The sequence below is a fragment of the Coenobita brevimanus genome, chromosome 85, assembly GCF_032717465.1.
Source record: "Coenobita brevimanus isolate Jiangsu-jjx chromosome 85, ASM3271746v2, whole genome shotgun sequence".
Taxonomy (NCBI): Eukaryota; Metazoa; Arthropoda; class Malacostraca; order Decapoda; family Coenobitidae; genus Coenobita; species Coenobita brevimanus.
The window spans coordinates 7,021,379-7,043,371 of record NC_137038.1 but is presented as its reverse complement, the minus strand read 5'-3'; the positions used below and the strand labels follow the sequence as shown (position 1 = coordinate 7,043,371).

At 39.7% G+C, this 21,993-nt stretch overlaps 1 protein-coding gene across 1 annotated transcript in view; it reads left to right on the top strand.

Annotated features, from left to right (window-relative positions):
- Positions 1-5,363: 5,363 nt before the first annotated feature.
- Positions 5,364-21,993, top strand: part of LOC145410375 (protein Hook homolog 3-like) — a 200,823-nt gene continuing 184,193 nt past the window's right edge. Inside the window, exon 1 of the mRNA XM_080280527.1 lies at positions 5,364-5,473. Coding sequence (XP_080136653.1) covers positions 5,435-5,473 — 39 coding nt within the window. The 5' untranslated portion in view covers positions 5,364-5,434. The remainder of the gene's footprint in view (positions 5,474-21,993) is intronic.

The window sequence follows — 21,993 nt, the reverse complement described above, 5'->3', positions numbered from 1 at the left end:
TAGATTTCTTATTCATATCTGAAATATTTTTTCCATATTTAGAAATTACTGAATTCCATCATAATTCATAGTTTTCAAATATAATTATCCTTTTTATCAAGCCTTCGTGCGCCCCCAGGCAGCCCTTCGTGCCCCCATAGGGGGGCGCGCCCCACAGGTTGGAAACCACTACCTTACCCCTTCCACTGGTGAGGAAAAGTGGGATGATGAATTGTTATTTTTGGATGATGATTTTTATTATGTTAATTTTCCAACAATACAATTCTGCAAAACTATTATAACAATTATGGCTTATGGCCTATTTTTAATATATTACTGTGATCATGAACTGTGACAAATGAGGGTGATCTGAGTAATATCTAGGCCTCATTCTGAGGATGTATTCTTTTTATTATTCATGCTACCACCAGACAGTTTTATTCACTCTAGCGAGACTAGCTACACTCAATCCTTGTAAATCGCGTGTTTATAAATCAAGGATTTGTAAATCACGGCTAAGTGGCTGTCAGACTGCTGGCACCCTTAAATCGCTGTTAAGTCACGAAAATCGCGGATCTAGGCACCGGTGGGCCTTTTCCAAGGGGAATCGTAAACTGCGGCATTCAATTAGAAAATTGCGACCCAACAACCAATCACCACCCGTTCCTGGTGGCAAGTGTGCATACTAATGCCGCAGAGTTAATGAGAAACATCAGGAACTCATCACCCACTATTTTGCCCGGGTAATGGCAGAAGCTGAGCCTGAACCACAGCCTGGCCCTTCAGACACTCAGGACGTGGATGACGTAGCATCTGTCATCTCTGAGGCAGACTTTGAGGGCTTCCCGAGGGAGGCAGAGGAGCTGGAGAAGGGAGAACAGCATGAGGGAGCACTCCCACCACCTCATGCTGAGAGGTTCTAAGTTCTTCCCAACACCACCCCACTCCATTCATTTAAGCAATATCGTCATAGGATTAAGGTAAGATCCCTTAACACTGCTTATTTCTATTAAATACATCCACTGAATATTCCTAAATTTGTATGTTTGTGTTTGATGGTGCCTAGGCCTAGATAGGTGTAGGTAGGGTGCTGTGGGGGGTGGTTGGCCAAAGTCCAGACCCAAATTAATTTTTCACATAAGTTATTATTTATAAACCACGGAATTTGTAAATTGCGGCAGTGGTCCAGACCCAAATTGCCGCGATTTACAAGGATTGAGTGTATCTGTGAAGGAGGTAATGAAAGTAACATATAGCCTAACTCCTCCCGTTCAAAAAGTTATCCTAAGGTGAATAAAATATGTCTGGAGACAGTGAGTAAAATACTGTATGAAATACAGCGATGGCTTGAAATTGTTAAATGTAAATGTACTCTTCTATACGAACTGAGTGAGAAAAGAAAAGGGTGCCACTTACAAATCTAATATCGATGACGCAAATACAGCTCTCCACGTCAGCTACTGGTACATTTGATAGAGTTCGTCCCACACCTGAGCCTCTCGCTCAGGAGAGACAAATGGAATGGTTTGAAGTGCAGTTCTTAACCTCTCAATGGTTGCTGGGGAAAGCTCAAACTCACTTGTGCTTGACCCAGTGGAAGACTGAATGAACAATGAGGAATTATTTTGAGAAGTACTAGACTGGGAATGTGACAATGAATCAGAGATTGGAATATCAAAACTAGAAAAATCTGGCATTAATGGTGGACTGATGCATATGGATTTATCATGTGATCTTGTAACATTAAGTTGGCTTGGGGTTGTGCTCCGTGTGACATCAATGAAAGATGTGGATGAATTTGTGGCACCAGCATTCTGTGAGTCATCTGAGATGTGAAGATCTGGGGTTCTCTGGCCAGCAATGAAGGAAGTTTCTGAAGTGACATCAGTACCTGAGGAAGCACACTGCTCAGTGTTTTGAAACCTCAATGATGACACACCCTCACACAACCTTTTAGGCAAATTCTCCCCCTCTTCCACCTCCACTGTTTTTTTTGACTCCTGCTGTCTTTTTTTTTCCACCTCGAGTTTTCTTTTATTTTTTCGTTTCCGCAACCACAACTTCCTATTCATTTTTCACTGTGCTGTCTTGTGTCTTCTAAGGGTGCATGGGGTGGTTTGTACACAAACATGAGGACTCCTTCATACTGAAGACAGTGGGAACAACCTAAAAATGAGAAAATGAAGTTTAACAGCAGACACATTAAATTACTGAAACTAACCATCATCATCATTATCAACATATCATTATATGCTGGCTTGTTTGTGTGTTTTTGTTAATTCTTCAGTGTTAAAAAAAAAAAATAAAAAAAAAGGTACCCTATGTAAAGCTTCACTGATAACTATAGAGCTGATATTTGTTTCCCAGATTTACAGCATCAAATAAATGGAAAGGGTTAAGACAGTTTGAAAGACATCTCTGATGTGAAGTACAGTATAATGAGAATCACCTACCAGTACTGTCTAAACCCATATCTATGTACATTAGAATCTCCACTTCCCCCAAATCATGGATTATCACATGGCAGCAAATAGACTTCTCTAGTTAACAGAATGCTTTTCTTATGAGATATCCCAAATTGCCTACCTGTACTTTACCTTATAATCCCTCCTAATTGTACATTGCTAATTACAGTAAAATAAAAGAAGCTTCAAAATATAATTCTTTTGTCTTAAATAACTGTAATACTCCTGTTTGACTAACACACCTATCCATCCATCACCCAATCCTATGTTGCCCCATGAGGAGCATAGGAGCATGGGGCTAGGCAAGTTGGTCCTGACATTTAAGTTGAAAGTGACCAGCCTCACTCATCCCTGAGTGGCATTACAAGTGCAATAAACCCCAACCACCTCATCGATATAAACCTACACAGGCTCAATCCAACTGATGCTTACTGATACTGACAAGGCACGACCCAAAAGAAAGCCTGGTAAATTTTCAGAAATACACCCAACTAGCCTAACGGACACTGAAATCAATAAGTTCACTGCTGAATTTATGCATTTTCTCTTATACAGGCATTCAACACAAATTATTTTCTTCATAAATAAAAAGGGGATGGAGGAGGGAAATCTCAAGCTCCTATCTCTCTCAATCATTGCACCTAACTTACCCTAATCTAATCCAACTTAACCTAATTTAATCTAAAAACCTAACCTAATTTTTTAATCGTCTGGATATGAATTTGAAAACAGATGGAGCTATGAGTTGAACCCCCACTCCTTATTTACTTAGTACTAAAAAGTGCATTTGCGATGGATGTATACAGATGGAAAATTTATTAAAATTGCATAAACTAAATGACACAGCCTAGAATTTCAATCTACGTTAGTTAGGTGTATTTCCAAAATAATACTGAACACTTTGTATCACCTAAGGAGATTCCTGGAGATTCCAATAATTAACCTGTCTAGAAGGACCTAGTGATTCACTTTATGAAAGGCTTTCATGCAGTTGAAAAGAATCAGACCTAAGCTAGGTTAGGTTAGGTTTAACTGAACACTTTGGTTAGGACTGTCCCTTCTGCCATTACGTTGAGAATCAAACATGAATTGTCACAGTGAAACTGCTAAAAACAACTGGGAAACAGATTTCACAAGAAACATTCATTTACCACCCCAGAAATAATCAAAAATATAACAATCAGAAAGAACTGATTTGGTAAGGTGTTTCTACTGCTTAAGTAAAGCATATGTTTATGCTTAGTCTATAGATACTTAAGTAAAGCGTATGTTTATGCTTAGTCTATAGATACCTCCTATAGTTTCTAGAGTACTTATTGCTTTCTGGGCTTCGTCCAAGTGTGCTAGGCCATCGTCAGTATAGAAAATGCAGTTTATTTTGCAAACTTGGTTTTGAAATCCATTAACTTTTGACGAGGTAGTCGATGATGTATGCCACCAAGAAAAGTGCTGGAGGCACAGGTTGAATAGTCCCTCCTAGAACTCCTCTATGGTAATCAGATTTTAACAAACCTGTTAAAGTCACACACAACAGCTCTAAAATTCTGAAAACAGTCCACTACGCGAGTACGCGCTCAAACTTGTCAACTATAGACGATGCGACACAGTGGTGCAACAGGCTCTGAAACCCAATGAAAACACCTAATTAATCCCCATAGCTGTGTATATGAATATATTATCAAGGGAATAGTAACACAACGTGGAGAGGTATAAATATTACTGTATTGTTCAGTCATTCTTTTTCATACAGATAGTCATGATCCCTGTTGATAATGAGTAGTGGGATTCAATCCGAAACATTGTCAGGTAGAGGTTTCTTCCCTATATTTTCAGGGAAAATTGTTTTCCCCTAATTTTTTTTTTTTTTTTTTTTTTTTTTTTAGTAGGCCCTAATGGGCTGAGGAAACTTTGACAGCCAGTTACTGTGTATAACTACTGCTGAGGCCCACCATCTTTTAGTTGTATAACATTTCGGATCAAGTTCGGGTCTTTATTATTTTTTAAAATTCATTCTACCTCCTGATTTTACATTGATTAGAGAAGGCTATTCGACTGAGATGCACATGCCAAGGGCTGCACTCCCATTTTAACCTGTCAGCCAACTGAATGGCTCATGCTACTGTAGATATAACGAAAGGTAATTTAGGGCAAATCGTGTCCTGTGATGTCACTACTGTCGAAAATTTAATTTATGACTATGAGCTAGTACTAAGGGCCGCAGGAGGCTTATAAGCATCTCATCTTTACCAGTTTATTCATGTATCTGGTACTTTACTGTATGATTACATGTTATATATTTAATATATGTTGCCATGAAAATATAAACAACTTAAAGAAAATAATAGCCATTAAGCAAACGCCTCCTGTCCATTTGCGACGGAGTCATAAGGAACATCTTTTTTTTTTTTTTTAAGTTAAAATTTGTACTTGACTATGGACAGAATACATTATTCCCAGAAGGTAAAGCAGAAGGCAGAAGGACTGCAAATTATTGTGTGAACACAGCTAATTTCGTCACCATGTGTTAGACCTTCATAACCCGTGCTATGAAATGTAATGAGATTCTGCCTGATATCCAGGATGAAGTAACTGGGTACCCATATCTGTTTTTATAATGAAAAAAACAATGTTGGGGAAAGTTTGGGGAAATTTTTTATCACGCCTAAGGCTGGCTAGGCAAAGTAAATTGCCAGCAGAGAGGAGACGAACCAAACTTGGACAGTTGGAAGTCGATACAGTGATAGAAGCTTTGGAGACGAAATTAACACTTTCCTTAAGTGCTTCCGGTTTTTGCGAAACAAGGTCTTCTATGCTGTCTCCATAATCTTTTGGCGCATCGGGCTATGTTTTGTGTGAGTGGGCTAGATTTTGTCTGAACGGGCTATTTTCTCAACCACAACAACCAGTCGGGATCGAGAGTGTGCTCAGTGAAGGTGCGTGTGTTATGAGTGGTAATTGCTATGTGAACTCTAACCCAAAATAGCCCAAATATGGAGAGCAGTTTACTGTGCGACAGCCTTTTAAAATGGGTAAGTATTTATGAAACTAATAATGTCATGAAGCAAATATTTTAAGGTTAATAAGGCTGTTTATGTTGCACCGATAATGATACTGGTTCCATATCTGAGGTAATTTTTGCTTGTTATTTTCCCAGATATGTCAGCCTGCACATACTAATTCGTAGATCGCATGGTACGGTTATAATATTGTACCGTTTCCCACAATTTGCAGTAATTTTTAAATTGATCGAAATGCTGTTTGGGATCTGGAGTTGCCGATGTTATATATCATTCCCTTAAAATTTTTCCGGACCAAAAATGTTAAATCATTAATTCTACAGCCCATTTTAATGGTTTGTTCTCGCATGAGTCGCAGCTGCCAATTGGTTACTAGTCAGCAGAGCACCCTGGTAAAGAAGGGGATAGTCTTACCTCCAGTGCGAGTTCTTTCTTAAGCAGAATAGCATTTGACAATAGCAAGAATGAAATAAGTACGAGATCGGACTGAAATGACTAAATGAGCATTAAATGTGTGGCGGTTTATACAGACCTCATTCAGGTTGGGAGATGTGGGAAATATGGATGATGCGTTCAGGAAATTTGTGTATCCTGGAGTGAGTCATGAGTATGTCAAATTTCCTCACATTGCTTGGTGGCGCTAGTGTTTATGGTTTTGACGAAAGAATAATGGAAGTTTTTTTTTTTTTTTTTTTTTTTTTTAAGTCATAGGATGGTACAGGAACAAACTGCCTATTGAGGTTCCACTGCACTCTATCATGGTGATTTGCCAGTTCCCATAATTTAACATTACTGGACCAGTTGTTTGAAAACAGCCAACCATTTTCCATCATTTTTTCCTACCACAGTACTTACCAGGCCTTTTTTTTTTTTTTTTTTTTTCTGTGCAGGTGTCAGTATCATAGTGGATGGTGCTGGTGTTCAGTGATAGGTTAGGGTGGGTTAGATGTATCCCATATACCCCTTTGTATCTCGCTTCCTTGTTTCGTTCTTTCCCATTGTGTTTTGCATGGGTCAGGAAGTGTTAAAAACAGAAATCAGTCACTCCGGCCCTAATCACTTCAACCCCTAGTTTACTGGCCCTAGTGACTGTGGCCTCCCACCCTACTTGCCCAAGATGGATTTATGAATGAGGCTATTTTATTATTTTATTATAGTAGGTTAGTTAATACATACAGTATATAAGTATATTCTGTCAGGAAAGGCAGGCTGGAGTGATTAGGGTGGGAGGCCAGAGTGACTTGAAATCTTAAAAAATTTGTAGCATGTTGGCTTTTGGATGTACCAGTATGCTAATTGAGATGTGAATATAATAAAAAATGCAGAAATGATAATACTTTCTTAAGCTACCCGATTTAGTGTATTGCTGTTTACTTGGGCTATGTGCTGAGGAACTGTAAGCAGTACGAGGCTTCTGAACTGAGCTGTTATCCGGTAATTGGTTTACCAGAATTTTTTTTCTTGTTTATCTGAATTTGAACCTTGAATTTTGACTTTAGGGTTGTCTCTTCTGTACAGAATATACCGGTACCAATATCTTTGACCTCTCATTATACTGTATACTGGTAGTAAGTTTTTATATCATATTACTTGCCTATGTGGCAAGGTACCGTATATATATCAACCACGGAATATCATGTGGGGAGATCAAGATAGAATGTAAGAAGATATCTGGTACCGGGTATTCATTCTCATATAGAGTTGTGGACGTGTGGAATCATTTACAGTACCTGAACTTGTAATAGCATAAAAAACATTGAGGAGAATACCGTATGAAAGAAGGCTTGATAAATTTGGGGGGTAATCAGGAACAAAAATTCAATTGTAGAGCAGATAACATCCACCATACATAGCCATGCCGGGACACCGAGCTGGAGTCACGGGCTCATTAGAGAGCTTCCTCCAGTAACACAACTGCACCAGTAAGAAACTGTAAGAAAATAGTTTGTGCTTGCCCTCTACCCTTCCCCTTGAATGAAACCTCTTCTCAGCCACAGGAAGGGCTTGTACAGGCTCATTGTCAGTTATAGCCATTTTATCACCAAGAACCAAGAATCCTTTAACAAAATGTTGCAGTAGCCAGGGTTTCATGCTGAGTATCTGTGAATACCGATATGAAGACCATTTGCTGAGAGCTTGAAGTTTTCCTCCACTTCATGAGTACTGGTACCAAAGCCTCTTTTAGTTTGGCAAAGTTTCAAACAACCACCCTTCATTTGGTGTGGAACTTTGGTAGCATTAGAGGGTGAGCTGTGTACCATACTGTAAATGATAATTGTACTGTAGCCACTCTCAGAAGGTAAATACCTGGTTACAAGTGAGGGCAAAGCCCTAGCAAGTCTCTCGTCAAGTAGTGGCATTTTCTCACATATGAGTGGCCCAACCTGGCCCGGCCTGACCATAACGCTTTTGAGAAGCTTGTATCTCTAAAACCATTGGGCCGATTACTGCATGGTTTGCACCATATGATAGCCCAATTCTTTAAGATTTATTTTCAGCAGGTTTCATCACCCAGGTGGTGCACATGACACGCGCCTACTGCAGCATGTTGAAAATCTTCAAAAGAGGGCCACAGGCCAGACACTTTTTCGTAATGGCATGAAACTTGGTAGGTAGATAGTCATCAACATACTCCAGGCATCCTCAGGGTGTAAGGTGACATTTCAGTGCTTTTGGATTTAAATGGTCACGCTTGTACCTTGCCGACAAAGATATTTTACTGGTAGTTTGACATTTACTTTCACAGTTTTCAGTAGAAGTCAATATGAATTTCCTGGTGCTTTATTCATAGGCACCTGATGGTCTAGTTGTTTGAATGCCCCAGGTGGGGTGATGGTAATAGCATTGCACACATAAACATACAGTTTAATTCATGTAATGCCACTAGGGAGTTGGCTGGTTATCTAGCCTTGGGCCCCTACATGTCGAAGGAGATCATGTGAGATTGGCTGTCCCCAGTAGCTGCCTTTTTATTTATTTAATTTTTTATTCCATCAGTTATAAAATCATGTAAAAGCTACTTCGATTAATGTTGTGAGGGCAGAAAATCCCCTGACATTTAAGAGGAGGATAATCTGTTTTACTTGGTGTCTGAGTTTTTTTTTGTATACATACATACATACATATATATATATATATATATATATATCCCATTGGATCCTGGAGCTGCTGGGCGAGGCATTGCAGTGGGAGGGTACTAAGCGTGCTGCCCTCCGCCTATCGGCTCATAGCTGCGAAGCTCATAGGTCCCTACCTGGGGGTTCCCTACTTTATTAAGGTTTGAAAATTCCCAGCTTTGTCCAATACTCTGGACACTGGGCTCTAATATATATATATATATATACATACTTTTGTTGTCTAAAGGGTTTGATGTCCCACTTATTGGGACCTTTAATTTTTAGGCATTTTATGGAGGCTTTCCCCTTCCTCAACCTGAAGCAACTCTGCTATCCCTTTTGAAACTGAGATGAGTGAAACTGGCCTCAGATTCACCCCTCAGAATAATCACCAAGCACTGAGGAGAGGCAGGCAATGCAGGGAAGGTTTGCCCCTTGAATCCAAGTGATGTCCTTTTTAGTTAAGGCTAGTCCTGCTTCCAACAGATTTGTCTAAAAATACATCTCGTCACCTTCCGTGATACGTGTTTGGTTTATGAATAAAATAATGATTTCATTTTGTTAATTGGAGTCACTGATTTCCATTTTAATCCTCATTTCTACATATGTAAACACCTAGATATATAACTGCCAAATTTTAATGTTGACAACCAAACTGTTGGTACTGGCCTTGGGTATTTGTAGCTGCAGTCTGCAGATTTGTCTAAAAATACATATCGTCACCTGCATTAATGCATAAGGTGACCAGATTTATTGGAGCTAAAAGCGGGACATGCGCGCGCGCGTTTTATGTATATTTATATATATATATATATATATATATATATATATAAATTCATCCCTGCGTCCAAGGCCTGGAGGGGCTGGGTTTACGATGGAAGAGTTGAGAGGTAGGATGGGACTGGAGTGTATTGGTGTTGTGATGAGGAGAGGTAGATTGAGATGGTTTGGACATGTGGAGAGGATGGGGGATGATGATTGGGTGAGGAAGGTGAGAAGTGTTAATATTGGGGGTGGGGTTACGAAGGGTAGACCGAGAAAGACATGGGACGAGGTCATGAAGTGTGACCTCAGGGTTAAGGGACTGAACAGGGAGGCTGCAATGGATCGTGCATCGTGGAGAGCCGCCATTAGGTGACCAAGGCCGACACATGCAAGCATGTTGGAGCCTTTAAAAACGAAAACGATATATATAGACGTGAGTGACAGCGCCCGCTCCCGCGCTGCACCTCACCCTGAGGCTGCCAATCAAACACTAATGTCTCATACGAATTACAATTTACGAACTCCAAACATACCGTACGGTATAGAGAATGGGCCGACCAAAGTTACCAGGTAGTGAGTATTACAGATTTTATATTAGTAATTCGGTATTTCATTTGGTTAGGATTAAGCATAATTTTTCTAATTCATCCTAATTTCATAAAAGAAGGTCATGTTATATCTAATGCAATAGTAATTTTCTGAAAGCGGGACAGTTAACATAATTTGCTTAAAAAGTGTGACATTCTAGTCACAGTTTAAAAAGCGGGACTCTGGTCACCTTAGTAATACATGATTGGTTGATGAGTAAAATAATGATTGATTTTTGTTAATTTGAGCTATGGATGATTACCGTTTTAATCCTCATCTCAACACATGTAAACACCGAGATGATGGCCAAATTATAATGCTGACAAGCCAAACTGCTGGTAACTAACTGCAAAATGGGGGGTGGTGCTGTGTTTTTTACTGGTGCTTGTTGCCCATGTTAATGATTTGATTGTGCTGCACTTAGGTATAGTAACACTGAAAGACCTTCTGCACGACTTTTCCGACTCACTTGTGATCCACCAAGAAGGAAATTATGGGATATTAAGGTGAAGAAAGCAAGCTGGTCTGCAACTGTGTTGTTGGCTTTGCTAGGCAAGTTTTATTTGGTCCACATCCGCAAATGGAGGTAAGCCTAGATAATATCCCGATGGAAATCAGTTTACAACAGTTATGGATATCAAGAAGAACAACAGTCCTTACATTCAACCAAAACTACATCAGAGTTAAAACCACAGTCAAATTAAGTACTGGTAAACACTGCAGGTATTAATCGATCTGGCATTGTTAGGCAGCTCATTCCAGACCTTCATATGGTTCAGAATTAGCCTACCTGATACAGAGAGGAAAATCTAGTTTTTATACAGCTTTACCTATGAAGAAACCACCATTTGTGCAAACAAAGCATATCAGATGTTCAAAAATGCATGAGAGAACCTTCAGTTTCAAGGTTGCCATCACATTACCTACATATAATTTTTGCGAATTGATATTGCAAACTGTTGCATGACATTGCCATGTATTATGAATTCGCTGTTTAGAAACACGTGATTTATGAGATTCCACTATATATGAGCGATACCCTGCTATACAATACCCAGGATTAACAGTGGGAGTAGAAACCACCCAACCCCGCCTATCTGAGGCCCACCCCCGGTTTTGCGATGGGTCCTGCATGGTATTGTCATGGGGTGATCAGCTAAAAGTCTGAATTGCCACCCCATGAGCCATCACATCAAGTCTTCCACTTCCATCACCCCACCTTGCCAGCCTTCCTCCCCTTCTGACCCTACGCAGGAGATGGGGTTTGAGGGCTTTGAAGAGGATGAGTGAGTGCAAAGGAGTGCCACATGTCCCCCAGCCTCCGGGGGGGATAGCAAGGATGACGACCAGGACCAGACATGGACTTGAAAGAAATTATGAGAGCCGCTTGATATTTTCTGACCTATTTTATTTATTTTCAAATTTTATTTGTTGGTTTTGGTGAGTTATTAACAGGTTTTATGCTTAGGTTAGCTTCTTCTAAAGCTGTTAGGCCATTTAGATTGGCAACAAACTTGTTTTTGGACTCATTTGGGTGAGATTAGGACTTGGTTGGGGAGGAATCATAAGGCTGAAAAACACATTCCTATACTTTACATGCTAAATCTACCTTGCTATACGATACCCTGCCTAGCAATGGATTTTTCTTAATGCATCCCATTGTAACACTGATGTAGCCTTGTACAGTACCTGGTATATATATGCTGTATATGTAGGCCTATATTTAAATATCCAGGGCATCATCTGGTGGGAAAAAAAAAAAAAATCTCTGTCTTCAACTTCGTGTAGGGCCATGCATAAATTTACATAGGGGAGTAGTGAAAAAATGAAAAAACAATACAAAATGCTATTTTTTTTGTTTGTTTACTATAAACTTCAAGATAAACATCCAGGTCACTTATCTGGTGAAAAGAAAAAAATCTCTCTCCCTTTCACTCTCTCTGTCTTTGCGTAGTGCCATGTGTAAGTTTCATAGGTGTGGAATAGTTAACGATGATGCATACAGCCTGAACTTTAGCTTACAATCCTCAGGTAAAATTGGGGTTTGGCCATCGTTAGGTGGGGTATGGTGGTACAGTATTTCTACCCCAATTGCTAAGCTGGGGTATCGCATCTGGGGTATCAGTATATCGGGGTATACCTGCACTGCACTGTATGAAGGAAACGGAAAGTGAAACACATACTGCTACATAACAAATTAGGGAAGGTATTTGAGGAATCTGGGTTCATGAATTTAGAAACCTGTTGAGCACTGAATTTCCCAAATTAGATTACCAGGTATGTCATGTGGTCATGTGGAGAGGATGGAGAGTGAGAGACTGACAAGGAGAGTGTATGTGAGTGACATGGAGAGGAGGAAAGGGAGGGGGAGGCCAAGGATTAGATGGAGGAATGGGGTGGAGAGGTATATGGGAGAGGGGAGTGTGAGCTGGGAGCAGGGCAGTGAAATGGCAGGGGACAGAGCGATTTGGAGGCGATTTATTTGTGGCCACCCCTTATGGGATTAAGGCGTCTGGCAATAGATAGATACAGTAGATAGTTTATTTATAGAGGTTTACCTTTTAGTTATTTTGCTATTGTAGTTTTTATATATAAAAAGTTTGTGTTTAAGAGTGTAAACAGTTGAATAACATTTTTGTGGGCCATAGCCCAGTCTGTCAAAGTACTATAGCCTACCATGTGAATGGCATGATTTTTTTTTTTTTTTTTTTTTTTTTTTTTAACCCTTTCTGGAATTAAGCCATCTGACTATAAATAGATAAAGGCAGACAGATAGATGGAATGGTGTGACAGTAGTGTTGGTGGTTCTGTTTTCCCTCATGAAGGCACCACCAACTCCTACACACAATGATCCCTTCAGGCTAGAGCAGTGTGTGAACACTGTTTGAAAGTGGGTGATGGCCAACAGACCTTAAAAACAGGAGAGAAGCAAGTAGAATTGGGAACAGCATATGGTTAGGTAGGCAGACATGTAAGTTAACCTGGAAGAATGAGGACAAAAGAATCAAATAAGACAAATATACTGTACAGTATATTAGCTATACTATGATGGCACCAGTACAGTCAGGGACAAATATTTGTATGATGCCCAGTGTTGTATATCACCTGCTCTGCATTTCACTTTCATATGCTAGCAAGTATTCCTAAGCTGAGAGAGGTGACATGGAATGTTTCTCAGTCCATACAGTATTTATGACTCTAGTGATACGATGCATCAGGGGGGAAGTTGATGGACTTGTCTGAAACGTGAAGTAGATCCAGGTGTATGTATAACCCAGATTGCACCGTACGCAGTTAGCACACCAGTGTCTGCATGTTCAGTACAGTATTTAATCATATCATCCTGTGCAATTACTTTGTGTTATTTGGTCTTATTTTTAATTCAGCTGTAATAAAGAAATGTACCGTACCATACACTAGCACGAAATTACTCATTCAGAGTCAGGAGAATTTATTTTAAGTTTTAAAAAAGCACCATAAGTGGTGTGCGAGAAGAAGTATACATACCAGTATTGTTGTGTCTTTTCATACTGATTCATTAGACCTGTTCTAGTAATTTCATTACAGTGCATGCAGTCACTTAAAGATTGGGATATACCATATGCAGGCAAAATCTGTTTAAGCTCTCTTTATGTTTGACAGTTTTAAATTCATGTATGATTAATTAAAGGTGCAAGAAACCCATGTATAATTTCAAAGCTGTTGAATGAAGGAGTAACAAGTGAAAATTGCTCATAATTCGCCAAGAATTTTATACTAAAATGTTTTAAGTTCTTGATGAATTATGAGCAATTTGCACTTGTGCAGCAGTTTTAAAAGAGTGCTGACTGTATTTTATTGACCTATTAGCCCAAGTACGGCCAGAATAAAGGAGCATTATTGTAATTTCCTAAATTAGACATACTCTAGTATTCTGATGTGGAAGGTTAGATGATAGGCATTGTTCTTTATTCAGTGTAGTGAAGGACTGCAGCATTGACTGTAAAGTATGTTTTTGAAGAGCATTGACTAGCTGCAACAGAATGTGTTACTACAGTTACAAACTTGGTGGAGTACAGTACCCAATATTTCAGATTTGCTTTCTTTATGCATGTGCAATTCTGGACATAGACTTAATAATCTGTTCCCTGATTCTTGGCAGTCCTGCCACATGCTACACATGGTCACATATTCTTTCTTCTCTTGTATAAGAATTGGTACCATAATGTACTTAAGCATAGACCTAAGCTTATACAATAAGAAAAATTTTTTTATGCCAAGTAGAGTACTGTATCTTACATTCATCCTCCGACTTGTGCAGATCTGACTTGCACAAATTTGGCTTGCATGACAACCAAAACTATGACATTCCAATTTTCGTTAATTTTTACTCGGCTTGTGTAGGCTGATTCCAATATTTAGGACAAACTTTTGCCTTTGTTTAAGCTATACAGTTGAATAGTAGACCAACAAAAGTAAAACATCTGCCATAAAATAGCAGTTAAAATCTCTGTGACAGATTATTGAGAGAGAGAGAGAGAGAGAGAAAGTGATAGTATGAGGAAAAGGAAGAGGAAAGGAAAAAAAAGAGGAAGAGAAATGAGTGAGGAAAAGAATATGAGGCAGGAAAGAGAAAAGTAAGGGAGAAAAAAAAAATCTCAATTGGAAGGGAAGGAGAGAATGCTAGCCTTTGTGGTAGCCTAGTGATACTGTAGTAGTTTTCACTCTAATGCAATATAGGTATTTTGTTTTAAAGCCTTTCAGTCTTACTTCTGTTTTGCCTCTGAGTACTAAGATATATCTTTAGAAAGCATATACCGGTAAGTAAGTTGGTCATACATAGGAGGATCGGGAGTCAGGCAGGAGGTGAGGTTAACACATTACCGGTAGTCATTACAAATTGGTTTTTGTATTGTCCAACTTGTGTGTGGACTCTTAATGCATTAGCTGCGAGGATGCCTGTACTGTGTTGTTAGTGTTGCAACAGTACGGAATATATATATTGTATGTACAGGTGGTTCAGTATATATTGTATGCGCAGGTGGTCCAGCTTGTACTGTATGTACAGGTGGTCGTTGTTAGTTACAGATTTGTTACAAAATATTGCAGTCTGGCCAATCAGCTTTATAGTTTGCAGTGGAAATTTTTGAAGCAGAGTTCCGTAATTTATTGTGAACGTCATAGCAAAGATAGAAAATGTCACTCGCAAGCATATTGCATCGCCATTATGAAAAAAAGGCAAGGAATATTGTCCTGAATGTTTGATAACATCCATCAAATGTGGAATGTTATCAGATTTTTTTTTTTTTTTAGTCTAATTAGATTACTGATCGAGTATTCTTAACTGGTGACCTCTAATATGGCATTCCTCTGTTTTTACTTACAGCCTTACATTATTCCTTTCTCCACCTAGGGACCTTGAGGCTAGACTGCCGCAATCCAGACTGTTTAAGGGCAGTAGACTAACCCTTGCTCCTGGCAGCATTTTTATGAACGAAAAACCTGCAGCCATCTCTCAGACCTGAGTACTTGCACCTGATCAGTGAATCACCAACAGTACTGATGGTTAGAATTATTGTATAATGCAATATTGCATATGTTTCCAGATCTTGAATTATCCATGTGACATAAAGGAAAAGTATTTCTGTTGGTGGATAAACAGAATGCAGTTACGATAAGTCTTTGTTTTGTCACTTCTTTGTGTCTTTATTTGTTGCTGTTAAGCCCATACTACTATCGAGTTACGGAAATATGGTTGTCGTTGTTTCCTTGCATCTTGTACACTAGATTAACCATGTTTGAATGTTTCCCCGCTTTACAGTAATGTATAATTTTTGTATGGGAAAAGTTGTGTTTTAAAATACATTCATGACTTGTAATGAGGTCTGCCTGTACCTTACTGTTGTGATGACTGGAGATAGTCTTCAAGAATGGGAATAGGAGTGAGACATAGATGTAGGGCAGGAATATGAATACCAGTTAGACAAGAAAGTAGCCAACTGTCAGACTTGTGCAGGAAAGCATAAAGACAGCAAGCATGTGGTTGGCCAGCATGCTCCTTACGTTACTCTAATTTGTATGCTAATTGATAACTGCTGATGCTGTGTGGTACATTTGTCATTGCCACCATGGCTCTGTTGAGGTTGGCGCCTAGTTTCCTGCCTAGTCATACTTGGTAGGTGGAAGCACCCATCATCCACTTGCCTGATTATAGTGCTGCTGTCATATGACTATGGAGTGACAACCTTGTATCCTAGGAAACCATCAACAGTGTTGGGTGGTAACCATTAACATACTGTAAAGAATACCTGGTGGTGAAAGAGGTTTAGATGCTCTAGTCATATGCTGCCCAAAGGTTTTACATCTGGGGAATGGTTGGCGCATACTGCTCACATAATGCCACTTAGGGAAGTGATTTGTCACTCGCATGAAATGTCTGAAATAAGTAACCTCGCCCCGGGTCTCTAAGCTGCTGATGGGGCAGTAAAGAAAGGGAGGATAGATGGATTACTGGTATGGTACTTTCGTTTCTCTTAATGCCTTACGGTAGGTTTTTAGTCTGTCATTTTTGAGTAGGATATACCATAACCATCTCCCAACTTACTCCACTCTGTCCAATACCGTAAATTTCTCGTTTGTACCATCCTCGACTCCTAATTGATACCTTAGATATGTGGTATATATAGCTACTGTTAGCTTTCTTTTGTGACTCGGATTTTATTTGTAGGAAGATTTAGATACTGTACAAAGATTCTGTGCCCTCCTTGCCTCATCCTTTCAGCATTTTTTTTTTAAACAAGAGTCATTCTGATATTCTGCACTCTTTGTCTTTTCATGTAAAAACAAATATGAGTTACGAGGTTACCGTATCGTGTTTGTTATACGGTATACTGGTACATTTTCACTTCACAAGGCCTGGCCACTCTCACAGCTTGAATAAACCTTAGCAGAAGTAGGAATGAATCTCCTTGGTTACTGGTCAAATATGCTCTCTGATCTGACTAGGCTATATTTGAGGCTATTCTCGTGCTGTTAGGAAGCTGACTGAAACCTCTCCCTTACCAGTTTATTTTTTATTCCGCATCGTTACCATATTCTTGTATGTTCATGCAGTTTAAGTTATTACCGATACGGTATTAAAAAGAAATGAAAATCAAATAAGAGGTTACAGTGGGTTGTTTGGAAAGTAAGTTGCTGAAGAAGAGGTGCTAGGGAGCCTCCTTAGTCGACGGGAATATGGGGCTTAGTATTTGCCTTCTTAGTGTGACTGGTAAAATATATGGTAGAATACTCATTGATAGGGTTAGGCATATGACAGAGGAGCTAGTTGGAGAAGAACAAGGGGGATTTAGGAAGGGAAAAGGGTGTGTAGATCAGATATTTGTTCTAAGATGTTTAGTGGAGAAGTATCTAGAGAAGGGAAGGAAAGTGTATGCTGCCTTCATGGACTTGGAGAAAGCTTATGACAGAATAGATAGGAAAGGTATGTGGAAGGTATTAAGAATATATGGAGTGGAGGGGAAATTGTTGAGTGCTGTGAAGAGTATGTACGAGAGAGCTAGGGCTACGGTGCGAGTGGATGGTGAGTGAGTTCTTTGATCTCAATGTGGGACTGAAACAGGGGTGTGTGATGTCTCCATGGCTGTTTAATATATATATGGATGGGGTTGTAAAGGAGGTGCAAGGTAGGGCAGTGGATGTGGGGGTGGCCCTAATGAATGAGGGTGAGATTTGGAAGCTTCCTGTGTTGCTGTTTGCTGATGATACAGTATTGTTGAGTGAAGATGAATGGGAGTTGCAAGGTTTGGTGAATGAATTTGGGACAGTGTGTAGGAGGAGGAAGCTGAAAGTTAATGTAAACAAAAGTAAAGTTATGGTGTTTGAGAGGAATGAAGTCACAGAGTGTGCAGTGAGGTTGGATGGTGAGGATATGGAGAATGTGAGTGCATTCAAGTACTTGGGTAGTGTGATGAGTAAGGATGGAACTTTGGGGGATGAAGTACGGGAAAGGGTACAGCAGGGAAGAAAGGTTGTTGGTACACTGAAAGCAGTGATGAGAAATAGGGAGGTGAGTATGGAAGTTAAGAAGTCACTACATGATGGTATTGTGATCCCTACCCTGACGTATGGAAGCGAGGCGTGGACCTTGCAAGAGGGGAACAAGTCAAGAGAGAGAGCAGTGGAAATGAGTTACTTGAGAGGAGCATGTGGAGTGACGTGGAGGGACAGGTTGACGAATGAAGAAGTGAAGGAACGTTGTGGGGTAGATGTGGATGTGGTTGAAAAGATTAGGAGAAATACACTGAGGTGGTTTGGACATGTGGAGAGAATGGAGAATGAAAGACTGACTAAGAGGGTGTATGTAGGTGAGGTGGAGGGAGGGAGAGGGAGGGGTAGACCGAGGATGAGGTGGAGGGATGGAGTTGAGAGGTATATGAGGGAGGGGGGGATGAGTTGGGGGGAGGGGAGTCAAATGGTGGGTGACAGAGTGACTTGGAGGCGTTTTGTCTGCGGCCACCCTTTGCGGGATTAGGGCGTCAGGCTATAGATAGATAGATAGTTTATCATCTGGGCTGAAAGGGGTAAGGGATCTTTACCAGGTTAGAACATTATGCGCTGTTGCCAACAAATTTATGGACTCAACCCATCTAGTTTCCTGGGTTGCTGCTGATGTCTTTATTGTCCATAATTTGAATGTCTTTCTTATCTAACCCTGTGCAGTCAGTAGGCATTAATCCAAACCATCTTAACTGAGACCTTTATACTGGCTCTGAATTGCAGAAAATGACAAAAATAAGACCTAGATTATGCCTATTTCTCCTATGTGATAGATGTGAACTGCCCATCCATAAGTTGGAAAAGGTTACCTAAGATCGTATGGACGACCTTTTTTTTTCTTTTTAAATATAAACGGATTTCCGTATCAATGTACTATTATCACCGGTGAAAGTAGCAGAAGGTGTTGCTGTACCGAGGCATCTGAAGGACCATATAGCCTATCCATCCTTAGGAATGATGGCTGGTTTTCATGTGGTGGAACTGGACCACTCCCAACACTTGAAAACTAAGTCATGGTTGCATGAATTTCGATGGGCCTTGATTGTATGGTAGTGAGTGCCCTTAGTTACTGCCGCCAGTTAAGTCAGCCCCCGCGGCACTTGGCCATCAGCTGATCTGAAAGGTTTTAGGCTAGAAAGTTTGTCAGTTGGAAACAAACCTGCTGTAGTTAGTGAGGCTGCTTCCTTTTTGTGTTACCTGGTAGCTTTGTCCTTGCTGCTAGTTCTCCAGAAGTGCCTATGACAGTTTGGTCTCCAGGCTACTGTTTTTACACACACACACACACACACACACACACACCTTTCACTTTGTCTTGGGGCCTTATGTTCTTTAGTTTAAGGAGACTTAATTGTATCTTTTCCTTAGCGATTCATTTTGCATATTACCATTACACCTTTATATTGTCTGCTGTTTTTCATTTTTATAACTATAGACATGAGAGAATTCCTTGCATCTCTTCATTAGCGATTTATTTTGTTTACTATTGGTTCATGTTTATATTGAATGTTTTTTTGTCATTGTACAGCATAATATAGACATACATTGCATCAGTAACAATGAAAACGATAACTAAGAAAATATAAGAGGTCATATAAAGTGCAAGGGAGATATGTCACGAGGTCTCCATACTCGTAGAGAATACTGCACTTTGAGCCGTATTGCAGAGGAGGCTTCGTTGCACATTTTCCTTAGCGAGTTATTTTGTGTACTTCGCTAACTTCTAAACAACTGGTTTTTAGAGGATGATGTAGGTGATGGCGACCATCATCCAATCACTTAAAGTAGTGCTGCCTGCTTCTTCCTTAGCCTTTATCATTCTTTTTTCTGTGCATGCCCTCCTCTCTTCCTATTTCTTCCATCTTTCCTGCCACTTCTTATTGCTTTTCTTTCCCTTACTGGTGGCTTTACATTGAGTGACAACCCAAATGGTTTCCTGTAAGCCAAGAAACCATTTACAATGCTGGGTGGTAACCATATAACCAAACCATACGTGCTCCCTACGTGTCAACAAGTGGGTTGGTGGAGGGTTAGTGCTCCTCTCCGTAAAACAAGTAACTCAAAGTCAAATGGCCACCCTTTACGGGATTATGGCGTCTGGCAGTAGATAGATAGATGTAATGTGCAAAATAAACCGCTGAGGAAATGACGTAGTGAAATCTCCAAAGCCACATATAATAAGACCATCTCATCCCCGACTCTTATTCTGAACTTGTTCCAGCTTTCTTCATCTACACTTGTGCAATCTTGTAACCCGGTACTACTAGAGGTAGTACAGGATAATTTCCTTTATCAGTATATAAGGGAGCCCACCAGAGGTAATAATATACTAGATTTGGTTTTAGCTAATAAAGAAAATATCATTAGCGATATAGAGGTTGGTGGACGACTTGGTAATAGCGATCATGAAGAAATTAAGTTCAAATTTATTTGGGATGTCTGTTCCACTGAAAATACCTCCACCGTTCCTAATTTTCGTCTAGGAGATTTCGATGGCTTAAGAGCTTATTTTCGAACGGTATTCCACAGGGAGATTAGCTATTGGAGGGAATGCCAGGTCAGTGTGGAATCCCAGGTCATAGGTCAGGCGCAGGAAACACCTGGGGATGTCCGTCAGGTGTCTGTGAGGGAGGAGGTGGTAGATAGGAATGTAGTCCAGGTGACGGAAATTAACTCAGCTACAGTACCAAGCAGACGTTCAACCAGTGAGAAGTATAACGAGTTAATAAATATAATTCACGGAGGCCAAGATAGATATATTCCTTCAAAGCCGTTTAGAACTAATAATTCGGAACCTAGATGGTTAAACAACAGATTAAAATCTCTCATAGGCCAAAGGAAAGGAATATATAGAAAAATAAAACGTGGAGAGGAACACTTACGTAACCGGTACACAATTTTAAATAGAGAAGTAAAGAGGGAGATAAGAAAAGCAAAGAGAAGTTATGAAATTAAGGTTGCCAGTGAATCAAAAGAAAACCCCAAGGGTTTTTATCAAATGTACCGAACGAAAAATAAAGACAGGATAGGACCACTCAGAACAGAATCAGGTGACATTACCAGTGAAGATAAAGAAATGTGCTCCATCCTAAATAATTATTTCATATCAGTATTCACCAAGGAAAATCTAAGCCTGGTCCCTCAAGCAGCAAATATTTACCATGAGAATACGGAAAATATTCTTAGTAAAATAACCATTTGTAAGGAGGACGTATTGAAAGAAATTAATAAGTTAAAACCTCAAAAATCGCCAGGTCCGGACGATATATATGCAAAAATTATAAAAGAAACCAAAGAAGAATTATGTCAGCCACTTTTAACGTTATTTAATGACTCTTTAAGTTCAGGAGAAGTTCCAGAGGCGTGGAAAACCGCAAACGTAGTGCCCATCTTTAAAAAGGGTGATAAATCAGCTGCGTCGAATTATCGTCCGATAAGTCTAACGTCAATAGTAGGAAAAATGTTAGAGTCAATTTTGGCAAATAAGATTAGAGAACACTTAGAAAGATTTAATCTTATAAACGAAAGTCAGCACGGATTCAGGCAAGGACGATCCTGCCTCACAAATTTGTTGTCATTCTACTCGGAGGTCTATGAGGCAGTAGATAGCGATAAAGCTTACGATGTTATTTATCTGGACTTTAGTAAAGCTTTTGATAGGGTCCCACACGAAAGGTTAGTTAGAAAGGTTCGAGCACACGGTATAGACGGCGATATCTTAAAATGGATAGAATCCTGGCTGAAAGGACGAAAGCAGAGAGTATTAATAAATGGAACTAAGTCGGACTGGGGATTAGTAACTAGCGGTGTACCACAGGGTTCAGTACTCGGTCCCTTATTATTTATCATATATATAAATGATCTAGACTTAGGAGTCAATAGTAGCATCAGCAAATTTGCCGACGATACAAAAATAGGGCGTATCATTAACTCGACTGACGATTGCCATAACTTACAGAAAGACCTCGATACATTGTCCAAATGGTCTAAAACTTGGCAAATGGAATTTAACGTTGAAAAATGTAAAGT